The sequence below is a fragment of the Falco cherrug genome, chromosome 5 (genome assembly GCF_023634085.1).
Source record: "Falco cherrug isolate bFalChe1 chromosome 5, bFalChe1.pri, whole genome shotgun sequence".
NCBI lineage: Eukaryota > Metazoa > Chordata > Aves > Falconiformes > Falconidae > Falco > Falco cherrug.
The window spans coordinates 64,537,349-64,564,836 of NC_073701.1; the positions used below are offsets into that span (position 1 = coordinate 64,537,349).

Genomic DNA, 27,488 nt, shown 5'->3' on the forward strand with positions numbered 1-27,488 from the left:
ATTTATAACTCCACGTCTATTACATTCACTTTAATTTTTCAGGCTTCCGGATGTTGTCTAATTATTTTGAGTAATACAGATGTCCTTTCACTTACCCCCATGACTCTCCTACATGCCTCTTCTCACCCAATACCTTCTCTTTGAGAAAGAACATAACTGTTCATATAACCCAGGCCGTGCAAAGAGCCTGAATTTGCAGACAAGTGTCTTCTGCCTCCAGTTCCCTTCCTCGTAATTCTCCATTCTTTAGATACTGCATTACTGCTTGACTCTGCCTTGCATTTACGTCTGGGATCCCTGGAAAACCATTTGATATCCCGTGTGAGGTTCTTCCGGGCTGCTCCAGGCAGCGGCCGTTTCACTAAACCTCTGCAGTCTTCCAGTTCTCCTGCAGGGGTCCCCTGGAAACCACAAACCAACACGGCGGTGACCCTCTGAGGCACGGAAAGGGACGAGGAACAGCGACTTTTGCCTCTAGCGACCCTGAACTCTGAAACTGCAGCAAAGCTGATGTGCACAGCACGACGGCATCCTGCCCCCCTCCAGCCTCACTTCAGCCCGCAGCTGAGATCTCTGCTGAGGGGTATGAGGGCTGTTGGTCTCCATCCCACCAGAGACAGCCACCTCGCCAGGGCAGACCGGACCATCAGGCAGACCGGACCATCAGTCTGTACTCTCCCCAGGACAGCCTGCACCGCCCCCACCCAACCAAGGCAGTGCGCCAGCTGGGCACCTTCCTGCGCTCCTTGGTGGATGTAAACCAGCAGACGCCTCCCACATTTCAAAGGGTGATAAGAAATACACTGACCTAAGAAAGGTTTATGTTTATTCCTGAACTGCCTTAGAAATTAAGCATTGTACAAAATGTGACGTTTTTTACAAAATAAAAGAGTAACATCGTACATCATTTAGCATGAGTAATGTTACTCACGTAGCAGAGCAACAATGGAAGCACGAACAAATGAAGAGGATCTAAAAAACCAAACCAACAATCACCACTTTGTACCTGCACACACTTTGGCTCGTGTCCTAGAGACCTCACAAGTAACATCCACCCTGGAGTCGACATGAAGATAAATTGCATATTAGTATTATGAGGAACCCTGACAAACACGACAGAGGAGTGATGACTTGCATTCCACTATCGCCAACGCGCTAACCAAAAATACATTGGTGACAACACTTAATACACCAGACCACTCCTTCAACATCCAGGAGAATAATCCCCTGCAGCACTCTTACCTTCCTGCTATTCTCTTAATCCCTTTCCTTGTTCCTGCAGCCAGAACTCAATTTTGGCTGCAAACTGAGAAGTGTGTTGTTTCAACTCCACTGGCTCCGACGCACACTGCCTGCCTCAAGCAGCTATTTGTAGGTAATTCTCTCTCTTAGGGAACTGCTAACATGCTTCAGTAAATAAAATTCTCCAGCTTGCAGCTATCTGCTGTATTTTACAAAAGGGAATTGAACCAAATATTATAACTTTGATATAGAATTAGATGAAATATTTCCACCGATAAGATTTCCACAAACATTTTATGTAACAAATCCATAGTGATCTTTAAATAAACCCAGTTTGCTTGTGGTTAATTTCTATGTACATTATAAATACATACACACACGCAATTAAAACCCTGACATGGTAGAGTGTCTGCCTGCAAGATGCTAGAAAGATGTTTCTGGGAACCAAAACCTTCTCTGATCCATGATGAGCACCTCAGGCGAGTTTGGAAATGTCTTCATACTGGATATCTTCAACTCGGCGTCCTTTTAAAGGTCCCTGGAGAATAACATAGTAGAATAAGTAAGATCAAAATATAAACCTGTTTGTTTGTTGAATTCCCAATAGGGAGCTTAAAGAAAGATAGCTAAAGGGGTTGTCTGAAATCTCTCCACATTCAGATGTTTTTCAAGAAGTACAACCAAAGCGAATAGCACTGGAAATCACAGGCATTAGCGTCTTTACTCAGTGCTGCATACAGTAAAAGCACAACAACTACTTTTCTGTTTAAGTGTTCTGTCCAAAAGCCACATACAACTCTACACTGGAGGCTGCAGAGGGGCTGCATAGCAGAATGCATCCAAAGAACTGCAGGTTTGGGACTTGCTCACAACACAATGTTTCTGTTTCATTACTTTCAACCTGACTGGAGAATGTGACAGGGCCTCAACACTGTCCCAGAAATCTTTTCACTTTCAGGACCCTATCTGTCTTAAAGTCCTTGCAATTTTGGGGCAAACATAAGCAGCTGCTTTGAATTAATTCATTGTGAACTTAAAAGTAATAAAAAATTTTATTTTGAATACAAACTTGTATATATAAAAATTCTGGTTACCCTACAACTAAAAAGAAAATCTCACAGGCTTCACTAGTTTCCAGGGGTAGTTTCACCCATTTTTAATTTATAGACTCAGAGTTCATGCAGGAAGGTGAAATCTTAACACCTACAAGCATCAGAACTAGAGAAAAAACTACCCTTGCTTTCCAAGACCAATGTTATCCTAATCCTTAGTTCCAACCAAAGCTCTTCTTTGGTCACGACAGCTGCACAGTCTCTTTTCAAGCAAATTTTCCAGAGTCCAGTATGGGCAGAGTTTCTGCAGCCCTTCTTTGCACGAGACCCCAAAAGGGTCTCTCTCCTGCAAGTTCTGTTTAAGAAATTTGTCTTGGAGACAATACCCTCTCTGCTGTATCACTGAGTTTAAAGGTTGATTTTGCAGAGAACAAAGAAGCAGCCACACAGGCATGACAACATGGCCTAATTTTAGCCCAGAGAAAGGCAACAGGTAAAAAAACCAAACCAAACCACAAAACAAAAAAAAAACCCAACACCTTAACAACGAACAAGACAACAAATACACACATAAAGCCCCACACTCAGTTTGGAAAAGGCAGGAGAAAATTCACCTCCTTGCATACTTAACATTTTTTACCTTCCCACAAAATAGTACAGCAGCCACGTTCAAAATAAACATACGAAATAGCTTGCAAGCCTCTTTCAAGTTCAAAACTTGCTGAATTCAGCATCCTGGCATCTTTTTAAAGGCAAAAGCGGAGCATTAGTCTGCAAAGGGGAATACGTGGCTGTTTTCCTACTGGTTGGGAATAGGTGTGTGGTGACCACAGCATCTTGCACACCATAAATCCCATCTGTAAGACAGGATTAATGATACCATTTTTCTTTGTGAAAGCTCTCCAACGTACAGATGAAAAGTGCTCTAAACAAATGAGATCTTGCAGCATTTGATACTTACAGAGTCGATGATTATTGTCGCTGAAAACTTCTTTTCATTGATAGATTCCAAGATGCCTTCATTTCCCCTGTAACCACCATTTAACACCATCACTTTCTTGCCTGAAATGAGAAATAAGAAAACAGTTACACCACGGGGCTCCCAACTCCTTTTGACGGAGTTGTGTTCAACTCCACTGGCAGCTGAGGGAGAGGTTTGCCCCAGCAGCTTCAGCAAGCAGCACCCAGCTTTGCCTCACACCCTGCGCATTTCCAAAGTGCGCCTCACTTTACTGCTCCAGGCTACGCTGATAGTAATTTCAATGGCTTCTGCCCCTACATCAGGGAAAGAAGCCAAAGCTATTTCTCCCACATCCCATTCCCTGTGCTAACAGCTCAGTGTATCCCCTTTTTGCTTTCTTCTCCCACAGGCATCAATCCTAGTGCAAGGGTGGGCAGAGCTCGCCTGCAAGTATGTTATGCTAAAGAGCACTCACCAGCACCATCAACCAGCTCTTCACCAGCTGCAGAAATGCAAAACGCAGCAGGTCTGCTGAAGAATCTCTGAATCCCAAAATCCTACATCCTGCTTCCCTGTATGTACACTGACAAGTGTTCTGCTCACTGCTACCCTGACCGTTCCCTGAAGTACTGGTCTGGTGCTACACATAAACATTAGTGTGTATCAGCCAAAAACCACCAGTAAACCAAAGAGGAGATGAGGTAAGCTTTAACAAGAATCCACAGCTATTCAAGGCATGACTTTGGAGGTAAGATACAGGATAAATATGACCAAGGGCTCTGTATGGCTCCCAGAGATGCTTCCTGGCAGCTGAAGAGAGATGCTTTCATCTCATCAAATGAGCCCATTCCTAAAGCACTTCAGTCCTCTCAGAAAAGAACCTAATTCTTACATGAAGGGACGGTGAAGACTCAAAGCAGAAACAATGTAATAATTCCCTAGAAAGTAACCAGAGGATATTAGGTAAACGATCAGAGTAGTGTATGAAATGTTGTCTCAAGAGGCTCTCCATAGAATCACAGAATAGTTTGGGTCGGCGGGGTCCTTTACAGGCCATCTGGTCCAACTCCCTGCAATAAGCAAGGACACCTTTAGCTGGATCAGGCTGCTCACAGCCCCGTCCAACCTGACCTTGAATGTTTCCAAGGATGGGGCATCCATCACCCCTCTGGGCAACCTGTGCCAGTGTCTCACCACTCTCACCATAAGAAATCTCTTCATTTTATCTAGCCTGAATCTACCCTCTTTTAGTTTAAAACCATTACCCTTGCATCACAACAGGCCCTACTAAAAAGTTTGCCCCTGTCTTTCTTATAATCCTCCTTTACATACCAAAATGCTGCTATACGGTGCCCCCAGAGCCTTCTCTTCTCCAGGCTGAACAACCCCAACTCTCTCAGCCTGCCTTCCTAGGAGAGGTTATGGTGCTTTCAAGCTGATGAATATATAGTTTTAAGAGAACTGAAATGTAAGTTTTTGCAGTGATAACTAAGCTGAAAACTGAACAAAACAGCTGTACCTGGTGCTGGTATTACAGTTTCTAGATGTGTCTGATCAAGCTTCAGTTTGTCTCCAGAATCAATCATCTTCACAACTGCTGTATATTTGTCAATCACTTCCTGTTGCAAAAGGCAGAGGCCAATCAGAAAAATAATAATGAAAAAAATCTCTAAATTTACATTTCAAAATTAACAAACTCGGGACCGCAAGTCTGCACTTCTACATTTTCAAAAGCAGCAGCAAGGACTTCTGAGCTGTCCCTAGGGGCATCCAGCTTTCAAGAACTGCTGACCAGCCCCACTCTGAAGTTAAGGCTAGATTAAAAGGGCTCCTCTTGAACAACGACTGGTTTAATTGACTACTAATTTTTTCAGCCTTGTCTGAAGATATTGTCAACCTTTGAGTCAGCTACCTTAGCTATTCTCTCAAAGATGCAGAGCAAATTAGAGGCTTCTTTCCATCACGGGAGGTTAAGCTGGCTGGAAGCCACACAGTGACAACTGGGACACTACCTCTCAGTGAGGCAAAATGTCACTGAGGTTTTTGCGCCTAGCATAAACCATGTTCCACCTCTCATACTCGGAGCTCAGTGGAAGACAGCCACTGGGACTCATACACCTTCCAGATGTCTATCAAAAAGCTGTGATTTTGAGCTCTATACACTCTTGCTGATCCTTCAAAACACACGTGGGTGTCACCTTTGGTGCTTTTGCCAGAGACTGTTGAACCTTGGACTACCCAGCAGAGCACCATTCCACTAGCAGTGGCTGAAAGCCCTTCCGAACAACACAGCAAGGCTTACAGCCTGAAGATTTTGTACACAAATGAAATCCTGCTCAAAGACAGCCTGAAGCTTAAATATCAGTGCAAAACTGACTAGTCTCAGACTAAAATGCCATTGCACTGCTCTTGGTTGTATCACACTGACAAAGTGACTGACTGTTCTCCAAGACAGATGTGTTAATAGGGACAAACTATGCAGAACAAAACAGCGCTTAAGAAAGGATCACCAAGTACATCGTGACATTAAACCAAGTCAGCAATTCACTCCCTGCCCAAAGTAAGTCCCAAAAGAGTTAAGGTGATGCTTCAGCCCTATCAGCATTGAGTTAAAGCTGAACAACTTGCACAATGAAACAAACTTCAGAAGTTATCTGATACCAGAAAAGCTCAACCAATGCCACATGCTTCCATTTGCACACTTTACCTTCACAACTGCCTTCTTCTTGTGATACTTATCCCCAAGCTTTTTTGTTACAATTTTGACAATGATTTCCTGGAAGATTTGAAAGTAGAGAAAAAAAATTAAAATAAAAAGGCAAAACACACAAACAATTACACAATCTAAACTAATTACACATTCAGGTCGCTCTGACCCCAACCACAGATTGCACAACACAGCATGGGAAGCAACAACAGCAAAGACTCAGCTTTCAGGAATTTGTCTTTATCCCTGAGTTATTGCCTCAAAGTAGCATCTCAAGACTTTTTTTTGTTTTACAAATATGGCTACACTTGAATTCAAGATATAATGTGACAGCTCACAATGGGTCAAGGTCCGGACTTCTTGATCTAGAAGTCCAATCAAAAAAGTAGAAGCTGAGATGAGGTCTCAGCTCAAAGGCTGATGCAGACTTCCACAGCTCTGTGCAAGTCAACTACTATGTAGAAAGAAGGGGGTTGTGGTAATAATCATGATTTAAACATGACCTGTAGAGATTCACAGTACCAACTGTTTAATTATTGAATTCCACCCCATCTGAGATCAGGCATTCCATGCTTCACACTGCAGATCATGCTCAACCAGAAGAGTAATTCCTCCCAGACACTGTAATATTTCACACTTGGCAGCTTGGAAAGTAAGAGTGAATTTAGTTTGGAACCTGCTTTTGGATATTTACACAAATCAATAGTGGCTTTAGAGATGCAGAATCAGTTGTGTTTGGCAAAACAGTAATTTTTAAGACACTTACAGGCTGCAACCAGTAGTCTCTTCGAGATGTTCTTTTCTTCTCCTCTTCAAGCTACAGAACAACAAATAATCACCATTTACTTCCTCCTTTCACTGCAGCTTTCCTATGCCTTTGAAAAGCTGAACCAATTCTCCAGACCCACATCAAGTGCAGAATAAAAAAAAAAAAAAACAATCCCTAAATAAGGGTAAGTCAGTGTGTGTTTGCTGCATAAAAATCAAACCGATGAGATCCAGGAATCCATGATAAAATGATGGAGATTTATACGGTTTTTTTGTCAAGTGTTTCTATATATTTTCTTCTCTTCCAAATCTGTATTCCTTTACTTCCAACATCTCAGTCATATGGGGAGGAAGCACAGATGAGCAGCAGAAACCAGTTTTAATGGGGAAGTGAAATCATTTTGCCTGATAAGATATCAAAATCCGAATTCCATACGAACTGAAGGTCTGAGGTTACTTCAAAGGGACTCCCTGGTAAAGTGGGCATTGCCATGGGCATGGGGTTACAAAGAGACAGATCCTGCATGATTATTACCTCCATAATCTCATCCAGTGCAGATTTCTTCTTTTTCTCTTTGGGCTGACCAGAGCTATGAGCTGATTCTTTTCTTTTAACTGCCCCTTCCACCATCTTCAGTGCATTTGGTCCAAGGACACTGCTGGAAAAGTAAGATGGTGTTTTCACAGCAGACCTTACACTGTATCCTCTACCCAGATGCATTTGATGAACTGGTTGTGCAAAAAGGCCTGCTAATCTATTTAATTTCAGCGTGCAAGTCACCTTCCAGACCCTACACGTCTCCCTTCTCTAGGACTGCGTTTGGCAGATACATCTCCTTGAGGTGTAAACTCCATGTCCACTGATGTTTGCTGCTAGCAGTCCAGCAGAATGACAACAACCTAACGATCAGTTCACCAGTGCAAAAGCAAAGTGTTGATCGGGGACTTGAGTTCAATGGAGAAGAAAAAAGCAGGTCGGCAAATAAGCTTTTCAAATTCGAAAGGACAAACTTGGGGCTTTAGAGAAGCCACCTGGACAGGGGAACTCTCAAAAATGGTAGACATCTAGAACTCATTTCAGAGAGAGATACTTAACCTATCCAGCAATGGGAGAAAACACATGGGAATCTGTAGAAAAGGGCTCCACACCCAGCAAATAAACACCATCTTCACAATGACATTCAAAATAGGCAAATGGCCTACAGGTTATGAAAGAAAAGAGCAATCAGCACAAAAAGTTACGTATCAGGGAACATCTAGGTAAAGCTAAAGGCAGCTTGAGTTAAGCCATTTTTGTAAAGACATTTAAATGCAGTAAAAACATGCAGGTGTTCTATCATCCAAAAAGATGAAGGCGGCTGCTGTGAGGTGGAGAGTAAGGTAATATTAATATGGCCTTGCAACAAACAGCATGTTCTGCCTATGGTGAGGATGTTAGATATACTAGCAAGGGGAAGATAAGTAACGGCAATGGAGATACAGAAATGGCAGTAGAAGCAAAATCGAGAAAGAAATTGTATTTCACAGAAAGTCTGGATAATCTCCATAGTAGAGTTCTAGAAGAAATAGCAAATTACATCACAAATCAAATAGCAAGTACATAAAATAACATCTCATAAAGGGTAACATACAATTAAAACATAACAAATGCAGTGCCTATATTTAAGGCAGCTAACATATTTAGCCGTGAGGTTACTAAGAGATTCCTGGGTGTCAATTTTAAAATAAATCTTATTTAACATATTCATTAAGGACCCTGGGACAAAGTGAGAGACCACCAACGCTGTTCGGGTGTGTCATCAACATGGAGAAGACAAGAAAGAATTGGACACCAGAAGGGACTGGTTTATCTTGAAAATCAAGTTTTAAATACCACACAGAATTCAATAGCACATTATGCAAGCTCACATATTTTGGAAAAGTTTACTCTGATTACCTTCTATCTACTGGGAGCTGTTTAAGAACAACAAAAGCAGAAAGGGGTCTGGCTATAATCACAGATGACAGCTACCAGTGTGGACCAGTCATGAAAGAGTCAAATGCAATCCTAGGAAGCATCAAGACAGAAAAGCATTAGTGCCTTGTATAAGCCTTGGGAACGTTTCATTTGCAGCATGCACAAATTTATCAGCTCCCCTCTTCAAGATTAGCTGAAACTGGAACAAGGACAAGGGAAGCGATATTCAGCAGATCAGGGGGATGGAGAGATAAGGCCAGCAATGTGCAGGCCTGCTTGTACAGCACAGTGAAGAGAGCCTGAGACTGTTCTCTACAAATACATTGTCTGAGAAAGCAAACACCAGGGAGAAAAAGAACTATGTATGTTAAACACCCAGACCAACATGAGACCAACTGCTATAAACTGGTATCAGAAAGATGGGGACAGACCTTTAAAAGGACCTGTAGCAATAGGACAAGGGGGAATGGTTTGAAGCTAAAAGTGGGTAGATTTAGATTAGACATTAGGAAGAAATTCCTTACCACGAGGGTGGTGAGACACTGGCACAGGCTGCCCAGAGCAGCTGTGGCTGCCCCATCCCTGGCAGTGCTCAAGGACAGGCTGGATGGGGTTTGGAGCAACCTGGTCTAGTTGAAGGTGTCCCTGCCCCTGCCAGGGGGGTTGGGGCTAGATGGCCTTTTTTAAGGTCCCTTCCAAGCCAAACTATTCTGTGATTCTATGAAACGGACCATAACCACATTTACGTGTGAAATTACAGACAAGGTCCTAACCATTAGAGCAAACAGGTTTTGAAGGATCTTCCCTTGGGATTATAGGGCTGCAGAGATCCTAGCTGTGTACAATGGAGGCTGATCAGTGTGCAGACAGGACTGTACACTGGTACACTTTTGCAGTACTGCAGACAGGAGTCAGTGACCTTGACAGTTGCTTCTGCTCAATCCTTAATTAGAAGTAATTCTAATCTTACTTGTCCACTGAGTGAGTTAAGCAGGGATTTGAGGATGCAAGTTCCTGAGGGAAAAAAGTAAGTCCAGGGCTCCCAGTTTGCTCAAGGGCAGTCAGCATCAGAAACTGTGTCCACAGTGGCAGTGGTGACTCCTTGCTTCATGTCAGCCGCACAGATGTTCGAGGAAAGGCACAGCTCCCCCCTCACTCCTGTTCTCAGCAAGGCTCCAACTCCACCACTGTACCCAACCGCTAGCATCCCCACACACTCAAAACTCTGCCATTCACTGACTACGATCTCCTGGCCCTATTTCTGCACCCTGCTCAGGAAATACAAGTGCTAAGTTTCGGTAGCTTGTGCAGCAAGCGCAGAAGGTGGGAAGCCAGGAATTCCTACCACATGCTGCACTGGCCTACCAGACATCAGGTTAAGCTCAACTGAACCTCAGTATTAGCCAACAGCTGCAGATCACACCTTTATGCTGACAGAAGGAAGCAGCTGTGTCACCTGTGATATATAAACCACCGTCTGGTCACTTTACCATGAAGTTGGTATCCCAATTTTGCTTTTACATTCCCATTAAAAAGTTTACAGACAAGCATCTCTCATATGCTATGAAAAAAAATTACACTATTTGATATATGATTTCCCATTCAGCCAAATTTTAGCAAGCACCTTAAGCACTCCTCATTGAAACTATTCAAGTAAGCATCTGAATTAAGTTTCAAACTCATCTTAAGCACAACTCAATGCTTAGGGATAAATTACAAGTTTTCCTCAAAGCCTGAAATCTGTATTTATTATTGCAAGGAACTACTTTATTGTCTCATTTTCTGCCTGGCACATCTCCCATCAGATACCTTATCTAAGAGTTGAGCTTGTGATGAGAGGAAAGCTTTCATTTTACCTGCAATACGTTTAATTAAAATATTGCCTCACATGAAAAGATGCACTGCTCATCAAACAGTTTCACAGGCTGCTGTAAGTCACTATTGTTTGCATTATTGATCCCTTTTGTCCTGCATTGCTCGTGGTTATATGATGACAATTAAATTCACGAGCTTTAGAAAGATTTACATCAGGTAGATTCGGCTTCTTAAATGATGATCAAAGAAACTATTACCTCCAATTAGACAAGGCAATCAAACCTTTTAGGAACCAAAATTAACCAATCACAAATACCCACTCATAGAAGGCTGCTGGGACTAGATGACATTCACTTCAAATGCTTTGACTGGATCCGTTATCCACCTTTTCACACACCAGTATCTTCTTGCAGGAACTGGAAACTGCCTATTGCTTTACGGAGAAGGCTCCTCACAGCACACATTTAAGATACACCCATTCATCCATTTCAAATACAAAAGAACCATGAGGTCACCTAATATCTCCTCCTGAACAACATGACAGGATGAGACATTAGACTTCAAATATTTTGGGACAAGATACATCTTCCTGCCCACACAAATATCATTGTCAAATAAGTGCTTTGCAACAGTAAGGGTCGCCCTTAAATTCTTTTCTCACCTTGTTTTAGAAGATGCTGCTATTGAAGTACTTGCTCCTTTGTTTAAATTAAATGTAACTAAAAAATAAAAAGACATTACTCTATTTCTATCTTTAAAAGTAACTACATTGACGGATGTTAAAATTTTTTAAATCTGCAAATGGAAAAGATCATAAATTTGAAAATATTTACTAATCTATGTTTTGGTTCAGCTTTTAAAATAAATTACTTTAAACTTTATGAGAAAGAATACTTTGTATTTCTATATTCCAGTGCTACTTAGAACTGATCTCAAAGCACTTTATGAAGCACCGAGCAGGCCTCAGTGCACATCTCATTTTGATCACAAAATCAGCCTCTGTAGGTTCTAGAAAATTACATGTATCAAAATCTGGTTACCTTTTTCTTCTTCGTTTTCTCTGTTCAGTTCAGTATAGACTGGCTTTTCCTGCCAAAAAAAACCCACAAAACACGTTTCAAGAGTCAGACAGAAAACTAAGCCAAGATACCATTTTTTGGTGATCATTGATTAGCTCAGTTTTACAGACGACTGCAAAATGATTACAAGTAACTGTAATATTCATCCTGGCTTGATCCACTGAAGATTATAAATTGAAAACATTATCTCATTACAGGCTCCTGTGCAAAATTCTCTAATTAACACTCTACAGAGTTTCTGTCTGAACTTGCTCGATTCCAGCATGAAAGGAAAGTGGCCTTATTGAAGCAGTTTTCTCTATTTGAACCAGCATGATTAGACTGGTTTCTGGACAAACTCTTAACTCAGAGAAGGAAATTCTGGAATCATTCCAAATTTTTAGCACCGAAGGCTCAGACCATTTAAATTTCAATTAGTTTTAAATTAAGAAAAAGATAATCGTTTATAACAGCATTTAAATGTACCTATCAATACCCAGGATCAAATGTGAGGTTCCAGTCCCAGGCAACATGTATAGAAGTCACGGAATGACGCAAAATAAACAGATCCCAAACACCACATCAGTACTACCAAAATAAAACTTGTCACTATAAGGATCTGATTATGTCAGCTCCCCCCTAGTTATTTACTTCAGTCTCTCCACTGTACAAGTTACTTGTTACTTGTAGCCCTAAAAGTTGTGAAGAAACATGAATGAAGAGGCATCATGCTGGTTACTGTATTGTTTACTCTCCTAAAATCAAGAGTGTTTTTTAAATCACTAATCACTTGAAAAGCAGTAATTATTACTCCTTTAGTACTAAAGCAAGCCAGGTACAAAGTAACTCCAGGTTTTCCTCCAGAGCAGGTTAATCTAAGATAACTGTATAGCAGAAAATTCAGGACATAAGTGAACCGCTGTCATGATTCAAGTATGGAAGAAAACAGTCTAAACCAGTCTGAAATGGCCAGGATCAGACACAAGGGCCACAGGATTTCAAAACCACAACAAATCTAAAAAGGAGCTGTAAACCTCTGCTTTCTTTTATTTACTTTTTGAAACTGTGAATCCATAGAGGACCTTGATGTTCATCAGCCGTAAAAAACACCAGCAAGCTGGTTAGTCAAGGAAATGTAACAAGTTGCAATTTCAACAGAAACAAGTCAGTCAAGGCTCCTATCAGAAGTATGCGGGAGAAGACTATTCCTTCTGGCTTAGATGAGACCAGCAATGCAGTCAAATATGCCCACCGTTTCTCAGTTCGAACTGGTGATGAGCTTGTAATCTAAAGCATGAAGCTTACTCATCATCTTCTGACTGCACAGGAAATACCAGTGTCGAATTCACCAAAGGATCCCACCAGTGTCGAATTCACCATTAACTTAACCAAGAACAGTTTTGAGCTGAAGGTGGACATACAGTGCAATTTTCCTCACCAGTTCTTTCCCCTCCAAACCTCTTCTAACTTGTTGTTCAATGAATTTCGCTGTTTTTTCTTCATCATCAAGGTCCTGTTTCTTCTTCCTTTCTTGTTCTTGTTGCCTGCGAATAGTCTCTGGGTCCCTGTCAATGTACTGAATATACCAGCCTTTTGGAGTCTCATCAACCTTGCAAAGACCTAAGAAGTCAATAGAAGAAAGAGTAAGATTAATACTAACAAAAGCAAGCAAGGGACAAGGATAATTTTCACAGTCCAGGTTCACTATAACAATGCAGATACTTTACCAGAGACAATGTACTCCTTTACTGGCCTGGTAGAATTGACTTTGAATTATCTTTAGTATGTGTTCCTGCCCTTCAGCTAGCCAGTTCTATTTGGAAATAGGCCAGTGTATGTAATAAAGTGAACAGAGTGTTTTGCAATACTTTCCTTATTGAAGGAAATGTTTCCTTCCCACTGTTTTAACAGGGAAGAAAACAGAAATCTAACATATATGAACAATACACACTAACAGCATCATATTAAAGGAAACATTACTATGCTACATTATTGTTACTAACTTACATGACTCATGAACGTGTCCTGTAGGACACAGGCAATCAGAGCCAAAGTAAACTTTCTGTCACACCGCAGTGCCATTTAATCTCTTTTAATCCTGCTGAACAAAAAACCTGCAGATCTTGAGCTTTAAACCCTGTCACTTCAAATACGGAAGGATTCTGTAGTCATGAGAAGTGTTCTATCATAGTTTCTAATTTTTAAATGGCAACTGTTGGAAGTTGATTTGGAACTTAGCAATACTAACAGTAAATACAGACCAGCAGATGAAACTAGGAAAGGTTCATGACTGATGTTTGCCAGGTTTCAGACATTTTTCATAAGCAAATTCCTAATGGTTAGCACAGAAATATGTCTGGACATCTGTTAATATATATACAGGAGGGAAGGGGAAGAAAGAAAAATGGAGAACTAACAGAAGTGTTTACTGATCAATTATCAGCAATGCAAACAGCCAATAATTTTACAACTCCTCAACCTCGAGAAACTACACTTACCTTCTCTCCCCAGCCACTTAGTAAAATCAGTCAGTGTCTCCCACTGTGTGGCATTCATGTGGATGTGTTCTCGATGACTGATATACTCATTGTACACAATATTATTGTGGACCCTCTTTGTTCCTGAAACACATCATCATCATGATGTTATTAGTAATATTAATGTTATTATTAAAAAATATGTGGGGGACCTAGGACAAACCAACCAAAACTTCTCACACGGAACCAATAAAAGACATTAAAAACAAACAAAGAGCAAAGTATTTACCAAATCGCCTCCTGAGCAGTTCTAGGAAATCATTTCGGAATTCCCTTAGGGGATAAAAAGAAAGTATTTTAATAAAACTTTAACGATTCCAAAGCAATTTTCTATTACCATTAACAATTAAATATTTGCAGCATAAGCATGAGTACTCTTTTGAAATGAGCATGATGAAAATCAGATGCTCATTTCCCTGTCTCATAAAGTAGTATTAAATGCAGTACATACACACAAAGAAACACAATATGGTACATGCATGTACAAGTTAAATCTTCAAAAGGATAATAGCCTTTCAAAGGCATAAAATGGAAAGAACAAAATCTAAACACTTCCCGCTAATTGCTGGTATTTCATTACCAGGTCTCTTCCTGGCCTGACACAAAACACAGGGCAGGAGAAAGGGCAGCAGCGGCGGGGGAGGGTACACTGATCACTCATCTCACTGCTAATTCAAGGGCTTGAGTATAAAGCCTCACTTCAGACTCAGGCTGAAGACAGCTCCAGTCAACCCAGCTGTCATGTAGGTCAGCTGGACAAAGGACTGGGGAAAGCTGTGGGAAGTTTGTCACACCCCTGATTTGTTATCTCTCTGTAACGGTTCTTTTAGCTCTTTGTAACTCTGCGTGTGTGGCAGTCACTTAGCTGGGGCAGAAGGGTGACGTACTTTGTAACGCAGAACAACTTAAAATGAGACTCAAAACGCAAGATAAAACTGTCAAATTTGATTAAACATCATGGCTCCTTGAAGCCTCTCACATGTGTTCTAAAGAGACATTGCCTAAACTTTCACACTGCCTCTAAAAAAAGAGCTGATGCTAAAATGTGTCAGAATAAAGTGTCTTCAATGGGACGTGACTGGGCCTTAGAGGTATGGCTGTGCAGACCTGGTACAGGAATGAAGATCTGGGTAAGAATATATAGAAACTTACTCAGAAAAGTAATCCATGAATTGCTGAGGATTTTCAGAAGCCAGCAGCAATTGCCTCTGGTGGGACTCTGACATGCAATGACATTTGAAGCCATTCTATAAAACAAAAATAAATACCTTGCCTGACTTTGTCTCAATTTGCAACATTCACACAGCTGAACAGTGTTAAAAGTAATGTTTTACAAGTCAAATTTTCTTGGAGGCTCTACAGAAAACACCTTAGCCCAGCCTCAGCCTAGCGTGGGGTGGTTGTTCCTCCTGACCAGGCAAGCCAGAAAAAAAACTCCTCCCAAGGCCAAGAGCCTCCAGACAAGTGTGAGAGGGGATACGAGACAGGACATTCCAGCAGTACTCTTTGTCCCTTGTGGAACAGCATAGACATGGCTGTGGACCACCCAGGTCCACCTAGGACCCATCCAAGCGCTTGTGGGAGAGCACTGGAAATGTCTGCTGGCTCCCTACCTGACCAACACCAACATGTGTAAGCAGGCGGGGGGGAGCGCTCAAGCTGTGGACTGTGATAGTTTGGCAACCTCTGGCACAGGGCTGAAGCTGTCAGAGCTCCCCAAAAAACAACCAGACATAGGATGTTTGACTGCACCCTTTTTTGTCTAATGCTCTTTCACCACAATATGATTAAATCCACAGCAAACTTCATTCCATGGGAGCCCCATTTCCCTTACAAAAAGATCTGGTTGTAAAGCAGCGAAGCTTTTTTGCTTGCAGTCACTGGGAGGAGAACCAGATTTGAGCTTCTTGGGTGAAAGGAAGAGGGGAACAGAAACAGCTGAAGAATGATGCAATTAAAGATCCACAGGATGCCTTACTTCTCCTCTCTAAGGCACATTAAAGATTCTGTTCATGGAGAAAGGCAAACTAAAAGCATAGTTAGCCCAAGTGGAGGTACTTTTGGAGCACAGCTCTGGCGGGAATCAGGAAGAAGAGGACACTCATATCCTTCAGGCATCTGGGTCCATGTGAACAGACAAGTGAAAAAACAGAGGGGGAAACTTCAGAGAAAAAGCACCTCTTCATGAAGGGAAGAAACTGAGCCAGAATCAGAAGTACAGAGTCATCAGTACAGGAAAGACATGGACCTGTTTGAGAGGTCCAGAGGAGGGCCACAAAAATGATCAGAGGGATGGAGCACCTCTCCTGTGAGGAAATGCTCACAGAGCTGCAGTTGTTCAGCCTGGAGAAGAGACAGCCAGGGAGACCTTCTAGCAGCCTTTCACTACTTAAATGAGGCTGATAAGAAAGATGGGAACAAACATTTTAGCAGGGCCTGTTGCAACAGGACAAGAGATAATGTTTTAAACTAAAAGAGAATAGATTCAGGCTATATGTAAGGAAGAACTTCTTTTATGATGAGGGTGGTGAAACAAACACTGGCACAGGTTGCCCAGCAAGGTGGTAGATGTCCTGTCCCTGGAAACATTCAAGGTCAGGTTGGATGAGGCTGTGAGCAACCTCATCTAGTTGAAGATATTCTTGCTCATTGCAGGGAATGTTGGACTAGATGGCCTTTAAAGGTCCCTGCCAACCCAAACCATTCTGTGATTCTATGAAAAGTGACTCACAATGCTCCAGACAGGCATCCTCTTGGGCATGTCACTGCACACACCTTGCTCCCAAGAAAAATCACGGCTACCTTCAACTCCTGGATGGGAGCCACCTAATTCATAAGCCTGGCAACCTCTCAAGGGGTGTATGAGGGACTCGTCCCTCCAGAGGTTTTGGGGCCACCCTGTGCACCGTCTCACCCTGGGCTGATCATTCACTCTTCAGGGGACTGAACATCTCCAAAGATGGATCAGAGCCAACACACTTCTTCCAAAGTGGATGAAGACTTCTTCCATGTGGGATTGGGGATACCGATAGGATCACCCCACCCTCAGCAACTAGGAACCCTCCAGGTCCCACCAATCCGCCCCCCAGGGGACCGTAGTCTGTACAAGACACTGGGGACCCCCAAAGGAGAATAAGGGCCCTGTCCCATGCTCCCCTAAAGTGAGTTGAGGCTCCCCGTGCTCCTGGAAAGCGAGGCCAGGATGCTCCCCTGAAGGATTGCACCCCACAGACAAGATCAGAGCCCCCACAAGGCGACTGAGGACACTTCCAAGGGGAAATCAACCAACCCTACACCCCCGCTGCAAGGGGACCAGGGAACCCACAGGAAGGTTATGAAGTCCCACACCCCCTGAGTAAATCCCAGCCCCCACAAAAGGATTAGGGATCCCCCACAAACGCGATCGCATCCCCCCTGTGTCCCCCTCAATGGCACTCTGGACGTTTACGTGGGAGATTGGCCCCCCCGCCCAAGGGGACTGAGGACCCCAACCAAAAGCATCCGACTCCCCTGTGCAACTCCAGGAGAGCGGCCCCCCTCAAGGGGCCTGGGGTTCTGTACCAGGGGACGGGAGCCCCCCCCCCAGAGGATCGCCAGACCCGCAGGGTTCGCGGCCCGCCGCGCCGCCCCGCCACAGGCCCGGCCGCCAGCGAGGCGGGCTTACCTCATCGCGGCACTGCTTCTGGCACATCTGACAGTACCAGCGCAGCTTCTGCAGCCCCTTGGACTTGATGCGGTTGGCGATAGCCTTAGGACTGAGGAAATCCGACTTCCCCATGGCGGCAAGGCTGAGCCTGCTCCGCCCCGGCCCGCAGCCTGCGCCGCCGGAAGTGGCTGCGCGCGCCCCGGAAGCGCTTCCCGCCCCGCCGGGACCCCTGCGCGCACGCGCCGTGCGGGCGCGCTGACCTTCAGCGGGGCTGTGGTGGGGGCGCCGCCATGTTCGCCCGTGGAGCTGCCGTCGCGCTTTACCAGCCGCAATGGTAACGGGCGGGGGTGTGGGATAGGAAGGACCCTGTGGGGACGGGAGGGGTGCGTGGCGGCGGCGAGGTGGGCGGCTGGGCCCGGCCCTGGGGGGCCGAGGGGGCGCCCGAGCTTGGCGGGGTCTCCGCCCGGGCGGGCCGCTGAGGTGCTGTGGCCTCTGGTGTGGCTGGAGTAGCGGTGACCGTGAGGCTGAGGGCAGGCGGCCTCCCCGGGCACGGCGGTGACCTGCCGGGGACGAAGGCTCCGACCTCTCGGCCGCGGTCTTGGGGTGGGGGGCGGGAGGGAGACGGGAGCCCCTAGGGAAGGGGGGGCGGGGTGAAGGGGCCAGGCAAGAGGAGTAAAAAGGACAGCTTCGGAGATGACAAGCGGTGCAAGGAGGTTCTGCTCCTGTCAGGAAGTGGTGTAGCCTCCTCTGCTCCGATTTAATAGTTTTTTTTTAAAAAAAACCAACAGTCACGTCTTTTGGAAGTTGTACCCTTCTGATGCCCTGTTGCCCTCGTTTACATTGTACCCGAGGTAGTGGATAATGCATTAAATGATACAGGAGATGAGGGGAAAGGTAGAAAGTATGCATACAAGGTGTGGTTTAGAGTGGCCTGTCCCTGGCACAGATGCTTTTTAAGAAGCAGCAGTTCTTAAATTTTCATCCCTCTGAAAGGGACCTGCCCCTGACAGGTGTTGTTTGCGAACAACTAGTGAACGATCCTGATTTCCCCTGCATTCATTTTCAGGGGCCAAGTCAGGAATATGGCAACTCTAAAAGACAGTAAGTACTGGTTTTGTTTGCTTTGAGAGAGGAGAAGGTGTTGCAGGAAAAACATATCTTAAAATATAATTTCAGCTAGCTTTTACTGCATAAACTGATTGTGATACACCATAACATTTACATATGAGCCTCCAGCACTTCTTACATTAAACAAGTGTCCTTCAGAAAAAAACATTGCTTAAAATGGTTTTAGCACTAATTTCAATATCATTTCAGCAAACCAATGTAGTTTTACTCAAACATATTTTAAAGATAATTCTGTCATATGTGCTAAACCAGGTTTTTGCTCACCTTTAAGAATTAATTTATTTTCTTTTATGTTTGTTTCCTTATGGTTTTATCCAGCATTTGGGGGGAAAAAAGGCTGACTGAATGGTTCCACTTTGATAATGCTTATTTAAGCTGTTCCTCATAGGTTCTTATACAAGGATATTGCCTTGGAGTTGTGCTTGTCTGTAGGACACCTGTTTTGTTTTCTTTCTGAATCTCCTTTTGTCACATTCTAAACAGAGGAGGAAGTTTATTCTTTGTCTCCTTACTATGGGGTCTTTATTTCCTCTCCTTGTCATTCTGGGAGAAAATGGCAATAGACCACAAATGATATATTTGCAAAACAAGTAGAACTGGCTGGAAAGAGAACAGTAAATAGATTTTATGTTGGGCTAAATAACAAGTAAATGTTATGTCTGGAGGAAAAAAAGGTATCGTAAATATGCATTTGGGTTAGCCAGATTACCGCTCTTATTACTATCTCACTGTAAATACTAAGGTATTTTATGAGGTTTATTTGTGCATTGTCTGTTTATTTTTTTTTCCTTTGAGGAACTTGGCATGATATTTTTAGATGGCTGTTGCTAGCATTTTATTGCTTGGTTTTGATGTCATTGTGCCCAGTACAGCCCATGACCTTCAACGATTAACCTTGTAGTTACCAGGCGTTTGAAGTCTATCAAGAACATTCAGAAAATTACAAAGTCCATGAAGATGGTTTCTGCAGCCAAATATGCAAGAGCTGAGAGGGAGCTGAAGCCTGCTAGAGTCTATGGAACGGGAGCACTGGGTGAGAGCAGACTCTTTTCACTGTGTGATGTGGGAACAGAAGAGGAAGGCTTTCATGGTGGTGATGAAATGCCTAGACTTTTTAAACCCTTTGGTAGTTAATTTTTTTTTCCAAAAGAATTTGCATCTGTAGGCCACTCTGAGTATTCCTTATAAGTAGTTTACAGAAAGTGATTTTTTCAAGACTTATTCATTGTGATTTCTGATTACTCTTTAACTTGATGTGGTTGCATAGTTGTTTTTGTTAGTCATAAAAGCACCACAGATCAGAATTTCTGCCTGCTTCTGTCTGTTAATGGGATTGTGTCATATCTCTGTAGCACTTACAGCTACTGCCAAACCTTCTTGTGAACTCTTGGGCTGTACATGTTCCTGAGGCACTGGACCTGCACAGTGAACTTAACTAAGTAATAACACCAATTGTGTGATGGCCGATTAGAGGTGTGGGTGGCTTTGAATTGTTTCATTGTCAACTCTGGTCAGGTCACATGCTTGCTCGTGAAGGAGATAAAACTCACCTGGCTGAGATTTGGAGCCCCTTCAGAAATGTTTTTAGTTAGAATAATGCAAAGGTATTTTGATATGACTTATTTACTTCTTGGCACCCTTGAAAAACTTAACCATCTTTTTTTTTTTTTTTTTTTTTTTTATAGCACTCTATGAGAAAGCAGAAATAAAGGCACCTGAGGACAAGAAGAAGCACCTTCTTATTGGTGTGTCCTCTGACCGAGGTCTTTGTGGTGCTATCCATACGTCTGTTGCGAAAACCTTGAAGAGTGAGATTACCAACCTCTCAAATGCAGGGAAAGAAGTTATGGTGGTTGGAGTAGGTGACAAGATCAGAGGCCTGCTTCAGAGGTGAAAAGGATGGATCCCAAAACTCATACTCCAGAAGGGTTTGGTTGGGTGGTTTCCTTTGTTTTGAGTGGTAGAAATTTTAAGACTGCTTAGAAAGCTGTGTGGCATTCACAGGAAATTGCATTAAATGGAACTATGCTAAATTCAATTTCCTTCAAAAAAAATTTGCAAATATGCTAAGAGAGGTTTTGATCATCTTGACATTTGTGAAACTGCTGCACAGCGTTAGTGTATTTTTGAAACTGGTCTGAAAGCAGCAGCAATGATGCTGTTAAGTGCGTGTTTATCATGAAGCTATCTATCATAATTTAACTGAAAAAAAGCAAAATTTCTCTTGGACCGTAATTCAATAAAATGCTTAGTTCTGAGCACGAGTAAGTTGCCTGAGTAAGTCTTGCTGCCACATAGTTGTGCCTTATAGCATCCATTTGGTTCTAACACATATCCAATGTTACTGCAGGACGCATGGCAATTACTTCCTGCTGACATTCAAAGAAGTGGGACGGAGACCTCCGAGCTTTGGAGATGCTTCAATGATTGCTTCAGAGTTGTTAAACTCTGGGTATGAATTTGATGAAGGCTCTGTAATCTACAATCGGTTTAGGTAAGATTCAACTGGAAAAATACTTGATAAGAGGCTTCAAAGAGCATGTTGGCCCGATGAAGTAATATGAAAACTGACGGTGACTTGTCATGTTTACTTCATTTTTTGAGGAGTGAGTTTTGTTATGTGTGAAGAGCTGTTTGTTGTGGGTTGGTTGGGTGTTTTGATAGCTGTGGTTGGCATTCTTTTTTACTTGTATAGTAGGTGATGTTATATTTACAGCCAGAACATCATTGTATCCACGTGGTATCCAAGATCTTTTCACCAGGATTATCACAGGACTTGGTGGAATCGGAATGCCAGAAGTTGTCTATTCTAATTTGATTTTAAGCACTCAATTTAGGGTTAGTTGAACTGAAGAACCTGCTAATGCTATTTTTATACAGGTCTGTCATCTCCTACAAGACTGATGAAAAGCCAATCTTCTCCCTTGAAACAGTTGCTGGTTCTGGTAAGTAGTGAACTAGAAACCACCAGATATGTGAAATGATAAATCACAGAAACAGTACCCTGAACATGGCAATATGGTATTAAAACATCATATTATGGTCCACGTGTTGTAGGTTTAACAGATTGTTTTATCTTGGCAGTCTAAGGCTGATTTATGGAGGTGCTGTGAGGCAGGGAGGTTAAAAGGAAAGGTCATATTAATTTTGGTTTGAGATTCTCTCTCAAACAAGAATTGTGCATATGCAAAACTCTGTCATTTCCAGCGTTTTCAGCCCTGAACAGCCTGTGTATTGAGTGACTTTGCACTACTCTGTAAAAATACCCAAAAATCTTTCCACAGCATTGTATGGGAAGATTAAACATAATACACCAATAATGTGTTTGGCCTTGGTCAGAATCTCACTTTCCTGGTATTAAGTAGAAATAAAACACATAAAATACTAAATTTTCAAGTAGCAGAGAGATTGTGAAAGTACACCTGGTATGCAGAGAAAATCCCTCTGCATTGCTTTAAGTAGAGAAACAGGCTAGCCTAGTAGGCTTTTGCATAGCATTGTACTGTTTTGCCAGAAGCAGTATATCTTGCATTTCTCCCAAGTCCGCTCTTCCATATTTTGCAGAAAGCCTAAGTATCTATGATGATATTGATGCCGATGTGCTGAGAAACTACCAGGAATTCACACTAGCAAATATTCTGTACTACTCCCTGAAAGAATCCACCACCAGCGAGCAGAGTGCTAGGATGACTGCTATGGACAATGCTAGCAAGAATGCTTGTAAGTCTACTCTGTGGGTTTCCCAGGGCTTTAGTAGTTTAGTGTGAAAGTACTGATGTCACTTTGTGTAATTCTTTGCTTCAAAAATGGTAAGAAATGAGCTGGTTTCCTCTCTTCATTCCATTTTGGGTCTTTTTGAAGCAGTTCAGTTGGGTTTGTTTTCTCAACATGTGAACCTTATTTAGTCCCTGGAAGGAGGAGTTGCTGTTAAGTATATGAGAAATGAGACTAGGTAACTGGAAGTGGATTAAGATTCTTTAATGAGAATATTAAATAGTAAACTAATCTTGTAATGGCCAGGTACTCTTTATGCCCTTCTAATGTGGCTGATGTGAAGATTTCCAGAATTGTTATAAACCTGTACCTACTTGTGAGCCAAATGTAATTAGTACTGCACCAATTTGAAGGTGGGGAAACTGAAATTAAATACTTAATACTGTCATGGAGCAAGTTGAGAATATAGAAGTATTCCTTGGAAGGTGTCCAAACTGAGTGCAGTGCAGAGTATGCAGTTAGTATTAGTGGGAGATAGCTAATGTGGCATGGTGATAAGACTTCAGCATTTAGAAGTTAGTGTTGCATAAAAGATACTGGTGACTGAGTGAAGCCAATGTGCTGTGCAGTTGGGCTGCCTGGAACTGTAGGTGTGGCTTTCTGCTGACCACCTGATCTTGAGAGAAAGAGATGATACCTTCTGCATGTAAAAAAAAAACCAAAAAAACAAACCACTAAAACCCACTAACAAACAGACAAACCTGGCTCCCTTTGCCAGACCAAGAGTAACTTGAAGGAAATACCACTGTAGTTAATTGACATTGAAATCTAATTTAAAAGCAAATAATGCATGCTTGTGTTATGTTAAAATAAGTTATGTCATATCACAGTATTTGCTAGTCTGTCAGCTGTTCTTGGGATTTTTAACTGATGCCTCAAGCCAAATTATCAAGTTTCTTGTTTGTCTACTAGTGGAGTCATCTGTAGGGGTAAAAAATGAAAAGTGCAGTAAGCCTCTTGATCATTTGCATGGATTTGAAAGACTATTTGATACTTTGTTCATACAGCTTCTCTTTATCTGTATTTGAACACTTATTATATGTTTAAATTTCAATCTTAATTTTTTCTAGCTGAGATGATTGACAAGTTGACCTTGACATTCAACCGTACCCGTCAAGCCGTCATTACCAAGGAGCTTATTGAGATCATCTCTGGTGCTGCTGCTCTGTGAGTACCTGTATAAACGTGAAACAGGAGCTGTTGCAAAGCCATGTAATGCTTGTATGTCCTGCTTCAGTCAGGTTAATGGGGAAGGCTAGTGCACAAGGATCCCAAAAGTGAAGGGAAGACAGTCTATGCAAGATTTCCAGCTTGTGCAGTTCTACTAACAATTGTGAAGTTGGTCGTCTTTTTTGGCCAGATAAAGTTAAAAAGCTGGTAAAATAGACCTTTAGCCACAACACACATCCTTGCTTGAACAGGTAGTGATCTTCCTCCTTCTTGGCTTCCAGTGCATTTCCTCCCTCCTCCCTTCCATTTGGACTTTTCCTACTTTGCTCAGACAGCCCAGCAGTGTTGGATGGGGGAGAGCAGCTCAAGTGACAGAGCTGGATATGGATAAGTCAGCCTGTGCTGATGTTCAGAAGCTGAGACTTTGGAGGTGGGGGTGGAAGGAGGAAGGAATTTCCAAAGTCTGTTGATACTGAATTTGTATTTTACTTTTTAAGTTCAGTATTTTGCTTGTTTCCCTGAGAAAGAAGTTTTGTGACAGTGTGTACTGCAAGTTACAAATGTGTGGGCTTAGACCACAATTTGTAACTGCGTGTAGCTCATGTGTGTTTCATCTAACACATAAAAATTGTTGCTATACTCAGATGCAAATACATGTGTTACTATCCTCTGTTTACAAAATGACTGGAATACAACCCCTGTAGCAGTTATGTGCTGTATTGTGCTCCTCACAATACATTTATGGTCATAAATATGTGCATAGTTTTGCCTGAATTTGCATGAATTGCTTCCTAACCTGCTTGTTCTGTTTTTTCTCGTAATACCATAACCAGGAATTAATTGGAAAAAGCGGTTCAGCAAAACCAAGAGGTAAAGTCACAATATAGAAGCTAGATTGTGTTTTAAAATTAATAAACACAGAAAATCAGAAGTCAAATGAGGAAGTGGGAATTCAGTGGTGTTCGTCAAACTTCTCTTCCCAAAATACTGGGAAACTGCCCATTGCTAGATTGAATCTGATTTTAAAAGTTGTTGTGAAGTGTCAGTATTACAAGCAAAATATGCCCATGATAGCGTACACCCACATTTGACATAATTTTCTGTGGTTTTTTTTCTGAGTTATTGGATGCATTTGCAATTACTGTGTTTATTTTTTCATAGTGCTCTGACCTTATGCAATGACTTTAAAATATCTGTATGTAAGACATTGTACTTGAAGAGCTTTCCATAGCAAAACAAGCATATTCAAAATTTAAAATTTGAGGGAAAATAGACTTGATAAAGAGGTTGGGGGGTAAGGAATATTAATGAGTTGAAGCATTCACATTGGAGGAGATAAAAGTTTTAAATGAATTATTAAATAAACGAAAAGGTTTTAATTTGCTTCAATTTGCCTTGTAGGTGAAGAAGAGCTCTTCTGAACATATGGTTTAATCTGCCTGTGTCTGTGTTAACCAGACTGCTCTGTTGTTTTGTGAAGAAATGGTAAAGCCCCAGAAATCTGTACATTCTTACAATAAACCACCTACATGAAACTAATCATCTGATTGTCCATGGAGCAAACGCTCCAGGTGTCTAAATACTTGGGTTTGACTTGGGTATGTTTTGAAACATAATTTTTAAAAGGCTGAGCTCTGTATTTTGTAATGTATCTGGCAGGCAGAATGTAAGCAGGTGTTTCCTTTGAAGAGTGGAAGAGATTGCCTGCCTTCACCTGGTGTTTAAAAGTGCTGGTTTGTTATGTACATTTTATTGCGTGCTGGAGGAGACGGGAATAACCTCTGCATCACGCTGTTGGAACACGGGTCTCTATCACATTTGAATACCATATTGCTACTGTTTCTAGATGTTCCTATTCTAAAATGATCTGATTGCATGAGTCATTTCTGTGTTTACTTAGAATGCATGCTGTTTATATCACGGTCAATGTCTGTATGTGAACACATACATTTGCATGCTATACGGTACAGTAACACTGCAGTTCTCAGTCCTCACCAGGCATCACAAAAATGTGAGAAAGGAAACATGTAAAAACTGGTGTATAGCAGAAGTATAAGAAAGAAATAGTGATACAGCGTAACAACAGAAGTAGAAAGCTGCCACTCCTGGTCTGGTAGACAAAATGAGCCTTAAAGGGCTCAGTAATGTATATGAAAGAAATTGGAAGAGATCTAATGAGAATGGAAATGGCCTTGAGCTTCAAAGCAATCTCCTGATTATAAGGCTGAGAGAGTTCAGGGTAGATTTAGATGAGATGTTAAGAAGAAATTCTTCCCTGTGAGGGCAGTGAGGCACTGGCACAGGCTGCCCAGGTAAGCTGTGGTTGCCCCATCCCTGGCAGTGTTCAAGGTCAGGTTGGACGTGGCTGGGAGCAACCTGGGCTGGTGGAAGTTGTCCCAGGGGGTTGGAACTAGATGGTCTTTAAGGTCCCTTCCAACCCAAACCATTCTGTGATGCTGTGAATCTGTGCATGTGACACGGACAGGCACAAGCAGCCACCTGCTCCCTCAGGCTGCTGTTGGGTTGAGTTGGACCTAAGTTAATTGGCTTAGAAACCTGATAATCAAGTGCTGAGCTTCAGCTTGTGTCTTTCCTTAGGGGCAACTTGTTTGCATAATGAAGTGATAGCTGGCAGCTTTCAGTGTGCTGTCTTTGTGTGTGCACCGGGATGTACACCAGGGTAAGGGGAACAGTATCATGACCTGAGGTGGGATTTGGAGAAATGAGAGAGACTGTCTTGGAGCACATTTGTTACATATTTAGAAAAACGCTGCCGCTGACCTCTTTCAATGAACTTCGGTTCCAATACTGCTGTTATTCACAGAACTGGAGTGGCAGACTGGTTGGAAAGGGGGAATTCTGGGAGTACTAAAATGTGGGAAGAAAAAGCAGCTGCTGGATGCTGTGATAGTGTAGGAGCCCCTGATCTTTGCAATTCCCAGTTCACAATCTCGAGCTTGTAATTTTTTTAAGCATAATTCTACTTTTATTTAGAACCCCTTTTAAATCATGTTTTATCGTGTTTCCTTTTCTGCTCAAGCGTGGGAAACACCACTTTGAAAGTGCAAGCCTAAAACCGTAGTGGACTGTAATTTACTCTGTTAAAATTGAGAGCTAGCCGTATTGTTTAAACAACTTCCACTTTTTTGAGGCAGGCCTGGTGATTTATATTGCCGTTTTCCTCTTAATTTATCTATGTGCTCTGTTCTGTTCCATGTGAAATTATGTCCCCGTTAAGGAATAATTTATGGCTACCACTGCCTTTCTAATGCAGTTCCCACCAGGCTCCTGACCTGATGGGATGTGAACCCAGGTTTACACCGCTAGGGCCAGAGCTTTCCCACAGTGAGTTTTTGTGGCTGCCTGGCCTGCTGTCACCATCTTACCATGGAGATCATGCAGTGGGTGGGCTCAGCGGGACAGGCAGGTATCCATAGCTGTCATCTCAGGGGAGAGGGATGACACGTGTAACGCTGAGCTGGGAAACACTGATGTGTTTGAAATGGCTGGCAAAGTGGAAACTGGCATGTGGGCAGGGCTTGCATGGTTCAGTGGCATTGTGCCAAGCCAGCTGGGTCTGTCAAGGACCCTTATGCTGTCCCCAACCCATCTGAGTGTTCCCTTCCTTGCCCTGCATACGTGTCCTTTGCTTCCTGTCAGATTGGCAAGGAAA

At 42.5% G+C, this 27,488-nt stretch overlaps 2 protein-coding genes across 3 annotated transcripts; one reads left to right on the top strand and one right to left on the bottom strand.

The window, feature by feature from the left end:
- Positions 1 to 809: 809 nt before the first annotated feature.
- Positions 810 to 17,944, bottom strand: KIN (Kin17 DNA and RNA binding protein). 2 transcript variants are annotated; one of them, XM_055711472.1, is made up of 13 exons: positions 17,762 to 17,944; positions 15,250 to 15,344; positions 14,327 to 14,370; positions 14,059 to 14,181; positions 12,999 to 13,180; positions 11,543 to 11,591; positions 11,164 to 11,221; positions 7,266 to 7,386; positions 6,729 to 6,779; positions 5,963 to 6,031; positions 4,775 to 4,874; positions 3,256 to 3,356; positions 810 to 1,780 (listed from the first exon to the last, which is right to left on the bottom strand). In XM_055711472.1, the coding sequence occupies exons 1-13, from the start codon at positions 17,873 to 17,875 to the stop codon at positions 1,718 to 1,720; spliced, it is 1,170 nt and encodes a 389-aa protein (XP_055567447.1). In that variant the 5' UTR covers positions 17,876 to 17,944; the 3' UTR covers positions 810 to 1,717. The 2 variants fall into 2 exon arrangements, with proteins under 2 accessions (XP_055567447.1, XP_014141269.3); XM_014285794.3 differs by having other exon boundaries at positions 7,266 to 7,389.
- A 3-nt stretch (positions 17,945 to 17,947) lies between these two features.
- On the top strand, positions 17,948 to 25,354 carry ATP5F1C (ATP synthase F1 subunit gamma). The gene is made up of 10 exons (XM_055711473.1): positions 17,948 to 18,077; positions 18,810 to 18,844; positions 19,773 to 19,904; positions 20,557 to 20,761; positions 21,222 to 21,365; positions 21,752 to 21,816; positions 22,436 to 22,591; positions 23,716 to 23,812; positions 24,649 to 24,685; positions 25,217 to 25,354. The coding sequence occupies exons 1-9, from the start codon at positions 18,034 to 18,036 to the stop codon at positions 24,653 to 24,655; spliced, it is 885 nt and encodes a 294-aa protein (XP_055567448.1). The 5' UTR covers positions 17,948 to 18,033; the 3' UTR covers positions 24,656 to 24,685; positions 25,217 to 25,354.
- The last annotated feature ends 2,134 nt before the right edge of the window (positions 25,355 to 27,488 follow it).

What these genes read in the sequence shown, in the direction of transcription:
- KIN (XM_014285794.3), bottom strand. Translation starts at nt 17,875, where the DNA reads ATGGGGAAGTCGGATTTCCTCAGTCCTAAGGCTATCGCCAACCGCATC. An exon ending in AGAAGCAGTGCCGCGATGAG is followed by an intron (nt 15,345 to 17,761) that starts GTAAGCCCGCCT and finishes TTTGTTTTATAG; the next exon opens with AATGGCTTCAAATGTCATTG. An exon ending in AGAAAACGAAGAAGAAAAAG is followed by an intron (nt 11,222 to 11,542) that starts GTAACCAGATTT and finishes TTTATTTTTTAG; the next exon opens with TTACATTTAATTTAAACAAA.
- ATP5F1C (XM_055711473.1), top strand. Translation starts at nt 18,034, where the DNA reads ATGTTCGCCCGTGGAGCTGCCGTCGCGCTTTACCAGCCGCAATG. An exon ending in TGAAACAGTTGCTGGTTCTG is followed by an intron (nt 21,817 to 22,435) that starts GTAAGTAGTGAA and finishes CATATTTTGCAG; the next exon opens with AAAGCCTAAGTATCTATGAT. An exon ending in CAATGCTAGCAAGAATGCTT is followed by an intron (nt 22,592 to 23,715) that starts GTAAGTCTACTC and finishes AATTTTTTCTAG; the next exon opens with CTGAGATGATTGACAAGTTG.